Source organism: Gavialis gangeticus, unplaced genomic scaffold (genome assembly GCF_001723915.1).
Source record: "Gavialis gangeticus isolate Ggan-Ray unplaced genomic scaffold, GavGan_comp1, whole genome shotgun sequence".
Taxonomy (NCBI): Eukaryota; Metazoa; Chordata; order Crocodylia; family Gavialidae; genus Gavialis; species Gavialis gangeticus.
In genome coordinates this window covers 46278160-46286259 of record NW_017729004.1, presented here as the reverse complement: position 1 = coordinate 46286259, position 8100 = coordinate 46278160, and the positions used below count along the sequence as shown (strand labels likewise).

Here is an 8100-nt window from a genome sequence, read left to right as displayed (position 1 = left end):
GGTTTTTTTTTGGGGGGGGGGGGGGTTGTTTCTCCCCTGCCTTCTTAAAGTACCCAGATGCAGCTACTGCCATAACTATTAAAATATTTGTGATTTTTGTATTCACCTTCTTAAAGTTAACCTAATAATTTCGTCTTTATAAATTTTATTTTGATGTCTTCCTCACTTCTACCCTTCAAATTGTTTCAGCCATTGTATGGAACTTCTGTTTGTTTCAACAACAGTCTGTTCATCTGTAACTGCTAAAACATTGGTAATTGGAGCTTCTGTTAAGAGAGAAGATGTAAATCTTGCAGGATATCATGAGCTTTTGTTAAATTATGATGCAAAGATTTTCTTCTTTTCCTGTTCTAACGAATGAACGTCTCATTTTTGTATTTGAGAGAATTTTTGGAATTTGAAAATGAATGCAGTGAAATGATGGCTTGTTACAGCTTCCATTCTGACATCTCATTTATTTCAGAATGTTCATTCACTAGTAATCCAGTATACTGAGCTGCGTCAAACCATATTTTTTACTTGTCAATTCTTCATTAGGAGTCACATGACACTTCCACCCCTCCAAAAAAGGGGTGGGGGGCAGGATTTGGTCTTCCACTGTAATTCATTTTATGATATTAATAAGCTGCTCAAAATTAAATGTTACAGTATAATTTTAATGTAAAATGACTTTAATGCGATTGTGTGGAAAATATAGCTGCCACTATAACCATTTTGTTCTTTATCATAACATTAGCATCATAAATGCTATAAAAATTTCTATGTTGCTTGCAGGATTTGCGAAAGGCTTCAGTTCTTATCTTTGCAAATAAACAAGACATGAAAGGTTGTATGACAGCAGCTGAAATATCTAAATACCTCACCCTTAGCTCCATAAAGGATCATCCATGGCATATACAGTCCTGCTGTGCTCTTACAGGAGAAGGGTAGGTATCCAGGAATGTTTGTATGTGTTCACCCACTTGCAGTATATGCAATACTGATGGCAGAAGCTTGCTCACCAGAAGAAAATTTGCTTGTAGTGTTTTGCAATATTGTGTTTCTCCTCTGGAACCCTCCAGTACCTTGGATGAAACATCCTGGTTTGCTTCATATACAGGCCTTTTTCCTCTCTGCTTGCTATCACCATTTCAAGATTTACCTGCCTAAATTCACTGTAAACTTGGTCATCTTTTGATTTGAATGTAGAATAAAGAATCTGATCCTAAATGGGAGTATGGCCTTTAGCGTAACTGTAAGGGCCACTAGTAAAACACACTTTCTTGGGTAAGGCCATTACATGTTCTGATATTTCTAGAAATCTCCAGTAGATTCTTATCCTTCTTGTTTTTCTTTTAATGTACTGTTTTACCATACTTCTTGATTTTTTTTTTTTTAAATATACAGCCAAACACAGTAAAGTACAATGTAGTGTAGATACATAACGCACAAGTTCATTTTGTTTTGGAAGGGAAAAATTTAACACTCATGTTGGTGTCTCTTACTTGCTTTGACCCTTGTTTAGCTGAAGCACCCTGGGGTACCTAGAGATCCTTGCAAGCGTGCCATACAATGTTAGCATTGTTAAATATGCAAATATAATTTAGAAGATAAACCCAGAGGTTTCAAAGAAGAATCCATAGTGTTAAGAGCACACTGACCTGTTGTGGTGTTTCTCAGTTCTTTGCAGCAGAAGAATTGGTTTATTATTTTTTCTGTGTTTAAAAATCAAGTGAAACCTAAGAGCTGGCATTTTCGGAGGTATGCCTTGAATCTGTCAGGGTCTGCCTTGAGCATAAAAAGCTGGAAGATATTCTGTCTTCTAACAGAATTTGTTCTTGAGCTTCTCTTTCAAATCCAGTTACTCAATTTTAAGAGCTTATTTAAGAATTTAGTGTTTCATGTGTACAGTAGCAGAAGAAAATTCTGTAGAAAGGTTCTTAGAACATGAAAAATATCAGATATAACTGATCATTTAGAAAAAAAATCACATATTTTGAAATGTGAAGTTAACCTTTTCTATTGCATGATATATTTTCTAATACATGTCCTGTGAAGTGGCAACCTGTACCTTGATTCCTTTTTTTATGATTACCTTTCTTAAGCATGATGATATTTTTTCCTTTCTATTTTCAGTAGTTGTCATAGACTTTCGCAAAGGCACTGAAATTTGCCTCGGTTATCAGTTTGTATAAACATATGGTAAATGTGTATATTTAAAATAATACATAATAAACAAACATATAAACAAATATATTACTTTGCCTGGATTTAAAGTAATTTTTCAATGACCAGGTGAGATTTTTGTCTTCCTTTTTTGACATTCCAGATTTCTCTTTGAAATCTCTGGGTTTGTTTGCACACTTATGAATGCTAACAGAAGGTGCCACGACCCTCTGGTTGAGCATCATTAGTATACTGGTTAAAACATCTGTTTAGTGCATCGTGGCTGACAACTTTACAGTGTTAGCCAGATGTGAATTAATTATATGGGTTATGAACAGGGATCCTGGTTTTTTCTGTTTAAAAATTGTAAATTATCTGATTCAGAACCCCCAGATCTGTGTTTTTCTGTGATTAAAATGAAATGCCACTATATATATGTATAATTATCTGTTGAACACAATGGTTTATTGGTATATTCACAACTTTAAAGCAATTAGGAAGCTTACCAATTGTTAATAAAATATATTCTAAATACCTATAGATGTTGGCATTTGATTTTGGGTACTTAATCATGGAATATCAGAGCTCCCCCTGCCCCCTTGCTCACCAGGACATGGGTCCAGTTGCAGCTGTCCCACCCCCGCCACTGCTTTGTGGTGCTGAGCAGCCCTGATATGCCAGTGCCTTGCCCATGCAATTTTCCCCTCACTCCCTACCCAGAGCTCCCCCCTGCCAGAGGGGGCCCCCAGCTGCCAAGGGTATGGGATCAGGGACCTGGGTCTGCAGCCCTGTGTCCCCCTGCAGCAGTGCCTGAGCCGCAGCTACTGACCACAGGAGATGGTGACTGCTGCAGCAGAGCAGAGTGCGGAACCCAGCTCCTTCACCCCCATGGGCCAGAGTGGAGACCATGGTGGGGTGTTGGGGGGAGGTGGATGTGGGCTGGCTGCTGTGGGCTCAGGGCTCCATGCCATGCCCTCTTCCGGGGTCCCTTAGAACCCAGTGGGTGGGACCCGGCACAGCAAGGCAGAGCAGGACCAGACTGGGAAGCTCAGTGCTGCCGCCAGGAGCCCCGCGCTGCCATGGTGAGGTGCTGCCATGGCAAGGCACCACCTGCCTGCCAGCCTGTCAGCAACAAGGGGCACAACTGATCTTAAAATGAGAATCTGGTTTTTACCACATTTTTCTGTGGCCAACGGAAAACCTGAATCCCTAGTTATAAAGATGTAGCATTTGAAAAATTATGTTTGCAGTATAGCATGGTGATAAGCCATTTGCCTTGTCAAATGGAAAAAACTCAAGTAAGAATTTATCTTGAATTTTGTTTCCCTGGAAAAAATAAATATATAAGATGCATGTTTTAACTCAGAAATAATGTCCAGCTGCAGTCAACAGCATGCCAGATATATCCAGATGATTAGCGCAAGTACAGTTTTAAAAGAAATGTATCCAGGCTTTGTACTTGGAATTAATGATGAAACATGATTCTCTTTTGGAAAGATGTCTTGCACAGAAGTAAATGTTTAAGATTTATAAGGTTTTGGAGTACAGTAGTAGTAGCATAATAACATCTCTCATTGCTTTTCAGGTTATGTCAGGGTCTGGAATGGATGACCTCCCGTATTGGAGTCAGATAACTTTTTTTGACAAAAGACTGCTTTATTTATTTTGTGAACATGTACATTTTTCTGGTACTTTTAGCTGGGAAGGCAGCAACCAGGTTTAATTTATAAAGGAAATCTCCAAGCAGCACTTGAATCAAGTGCAGCTGAACTGAAACACAAAGTATTTTCTTAATATTTTTAAATGTGCTAATTCACAACTGGATGAACACGTGAATCTGCATTTCAGTATCAAAATTCTTCTGATTGTTATTTTTCAATGATCAACTTTTAAATCAGTTTTGCCATTGATAATGTTTCATACTTGCCCTTTGTAATGATGTAAACAATTCTTGTAACTTACTAACAGGCTCAAAGGTGGTTTATCAGTGTAAAAATTAGTGAGTAGATGGGTCTTATCCTAGCATACTTTTTAATGATCTCAAATGATAGTCCAATTGATGATGGTGATAAGACCATCTCAGAACATAGTGCAGGATGTAGGAATTTGAAGAGTGAATACAGGCTCTGTAGCATTGAAGGTTATATGGCTGATTTAGGGATATTTTTTATATGTATAAACTTATTCCTTTAAAAAAATTCTTGTCCGTTTACTTTATTTCCATTTTTCTAATAATTTTTCTAATAAATATTTCTAAATAGTGGGGGGTTTTCCCCTGAAAACTGCTTTTCAGGGTGGATAAAAATTGGTAAAAATAATTTTAATGTATTTTATTTTAATTGAATTCTTGTTCAAATAAAGTTTTCTGTTTAAAAAAATGTTTAAATTTAAAATCACATCAGCCTCTAAGGCCTAAGCTTATCATAATCTATTAAAATAATTTAAATAATTTGCACTAAAAAGCCCTCTTCAATTTTTTAAGCAATTAAAAGGTCGTGCTTTACTTGTATACAGAATTGAGGTAAAAGTCTATGCATTCAGGTCTAATCAAGCTTTATAAGTATAATGCTTCATACCTTTATTTTTCGTGTGCAGTGGGGAGTGCCTATATTTACATTTTTCCGATGTATTTTCTGTTTCTGTTGTGCCGAAAAGATTTATTTGCCTTAATTTTGTTTCAACTTAGCTAGAATTTTACCCCCAGTTAGATTAATTAAAAATTCCAGTGTTTTGTGGGGGAGGGGATAGAATGGAAAGGGATGGGATGAGGTAGGACAGGACAGGACAGGACTTCCACCCCAGACAAAACCAAACAGATTCTTCTTTCAGGTAATGAATACAAGTCAAGTCAGAAAAAGGATTATATTATCTAACTTGAAAGATGAAGAGTTAAGTTTTTTTTGTTTTTTTTTTTTTTTACATATTTAGGAACCTGAAGATGAAAATAACTGCCCAACTTTTTTAGGCACTTCTGAAAGATTTCCCTAGGTAGCTGACTCCCACTGAAATCCATTTTCAGTGGTAATTAGGTGCCTAATATGCCTAAGGCCAGTAGAATTTTTCAAAAGTTCTTATTTCAGTTTTGGACACCTAAATACTACTAAAAATCTTGCCTAAAGTAACTAGAAAGAATCTATGAATTCACTAACAGTTAATGTTTTTCTTTTTAATAAATTAGTTTTAACTGCCTAGCATGTTTTAGTAGTCTTTTTTTTCTCTTTCGGGAATCTAGCACGCTTTAAGGGGATTTTTGTTTTGATTAATAAAAACTTCTTTGTACATCTTTAATTTATGATTTAAGGAGTTTTTCATCTGAATACAATTTAATCAGTCATTCACCATTCCTTAGCAAGTGTTAAAACTAAGAATCTGAGTAAGTGTATATTACGCTATAGAATTAGTTTGTTTTAAAAAATGTGTAGATGCTTTGTAACTTTCTGGTTAGCCAAAGGAGCCAAGCTGGTATGAAAGCTATATTTGGTTGCCAGTCAACATGTTAATGGCTGCACCAACCAATGCACATCACCCTTTCTTTAGGAGGAAAAATCCTTAAAAAGAAAAAAAAAAGAAAAGAAAAAAGAAAAACAAAATTACAGTTGTTTATTTAAATAAAAGTTTCCTGCTTGGTGATATGATGATGATGAATAATGAATTAAAACTAGGGTTGGGTATTTGACTGTTCAAATAAAGTTTGGTTAATTGACTAGTTAAGTATTGATCAAAAATTGTTTAAAAAACCTTGCCAATAGGTCCAAATAATAAAGAGAGAAAGCACAAATTTTCCATTAATAAATGTGTCAAAAATCATATTTCTGTCAAGAAAAGTACAAAAAAAAGTAGTTTTTTGTAAAAATACTATAATCTGTCTGGTGAAAAAATATGCAGTCAATTGACAATACAGTAAAATCTCTGTTATCTGGTACTTCACCAACCGGAATACCGTATTAACTGGAATTTCATTGCTGTGCTGCACCAAAAGCGGCAGGATGCACATAGCGCCGCATCACGTCTCTTTGCTTCCCACTGCACTACTAAAAGCGGTGGGATGCACATGGCGCTGTGCTGCTTTGCTTCCTGCTGTATGGAGGGGCAGGAAGCTCGCATGCAGCCGCCGCTGTCACAACCACCCTGCACTGATACCGCTTTGCATGCAGCCACCATCACCCCCTTCGCTCCCTTCTTGCCCCCTTGCCATGTCTGGCTGGAAACCCTGTGCCTCAGGTAACTTGCACTTTTATCTTACTGGCACCTCCCCATTCCCCCCTCTTGCCAGATAACAGGGATTTTATGTATTTGATTGGTCACTTGACTGGCTTGCCAGTCCTAATTAAAACTAGTGATTTAAATTGAACTGATTTTTAAATCAATCCACCTGGCAGCTTTGTAAATTATAGTAAAACTAGAGTGAATATGTTCACTAGAGTGAAATATCTGTGAACAGTACTGAGTGGTGGCACTCTTTTAACAATGTAAATTCAGAGGGGGGAAAAAAACATAATACAAGCCCAATATATTTTTCATAAAACTAATAATCTGACCACTAAATATAATCAGACTCTGTCTACATATAACTTTAAATAGAAAAAAATAGAAGAGCTTCTAACTCTGAAGAACAAGTCTAACTTTGTAGAAGACTTGGAATGAAATATAAAAATGAAGAGTTTTGTTTGTTTGTTTTTTAAAAACAGACTTTTTACCGCTTCCATAAATTAACTGTTCTGGTAGAGAACACGGTAGTAGAAAGCTTTCTTGACAAAAGGTATGTTGTAAAATTGGTAACTCTGCTGCTGCATTTTCTAGAACAATTTTCATTTTGCCTTTATGATATACCTTTGCACCCTCAATGTTTAGAAATGAAGAGCTTGGTCTGGCAAAAATGCACATGTAGGGCTTCACTACCCAAGTAGTCCATTAAACCTTTTTCATTCAAGTGCAATCTCTTTTGATATGGTGCTCTAGAACACTGTTGCTGTTTTCAATTCATGCTGTTTATAATGCTAATATTTTGTAAATCCAGTTCACTTGTTTGTGGTTACTATATTGGTGTTAATGTTTTACAATTTAAAAATACTTGTTATGTATTATCTATAAAATGTTCTTAATCATCCTTTCAATGGACTACAGAATTACAAATATTTTAGGAAAGAATATGAGCTACATTAATACTTCTTATTTTAGCTAAAATGGATTATCTGTGTAAAGAGTAAAGTACAGTGTTTTATAACAGAATATATTGGGTGCATGCTATAATATTTACTTTTCCCAGAGTGAAACACATTATTCAACAAATAACTGCTCTGATTTTTCAGAGATGCATTAATGCTGCTTTGTTACCAGCAGGTGTAAATGTGTTCATGTAAAATGCATGTGCACAATAATAGGTCTGAAATCAGCTCCATGTTTAAAATTAAACTGTATGACTTCTAAGTTTTTACATGATATGTAAATTGAAACTAATCTGGTAACACTTGCTTAACGCACTGGCCTCCATTCTGAGTGTTTTCCAAGCTTTTTACTACATAGCAGTTCTTATTCAATCTATCCCCTAATATTGTTTTTAATTGTCCACTGTTAAAACTGTTTCTCTTACAGATTATTTATTCTTGCAATATTTATCAGAAAATAAAATGACATAAATACTCTTCTCTTCCATAGTTATCGTTTATACCTAATTCATTTAGTAATGAATGATGAACATATAGGCAGCAAGGGAAAACATTTAGCCTCTCACTGCCCTGTTACCTCTTGCCTCTCCCTCCTCACTGCCCGCCCCCCCATGGAAAAACATTCACTACTTCCATGCCATTTATCAGACTATGAGAAATTACAGGGGAAGAAAACCTTATTTTCAACTGGGAGATGGAATGGCTTCATTTCCTCCCACCTTAATTCACATAGCATAGTTTTAGATTTTGCATATTTCCAGGGCTGTTCCTTGGGGGGGGGGGGGGGGGG

At 36.1% G+C, this 8100-nt stretch overlaps 1 protein-coding gene across 1 annotated transcript in view; it reads left to right on the top strand.

Moving 5' to 3' along the window:
• The window catches only part of ARL5B (ADP ribosylation factor like GTPase 5B), an 18527-nt gene extending 14194 nt beyond the window's left edge, over positions 1 to 4333 (top strand). Inside the window, exons 5-6 of the mRNA XM_019508323.1 lie at positions 775 to 926; positions 3731 to 4333. Of these exons, the coding sequence (XP_019363868.1) occupies positions 775 to 926; positions 3731 to 3779 (201 nt within the window). The 3' untranslated portion in view covers positions 3780 to 4333. The remainder of the gene's footprint in view (positions 1 to 774; positions 927 to 3730) is intronic.
• Positions 4334 to 8100: the final 3767 nt, after the last annotated feature.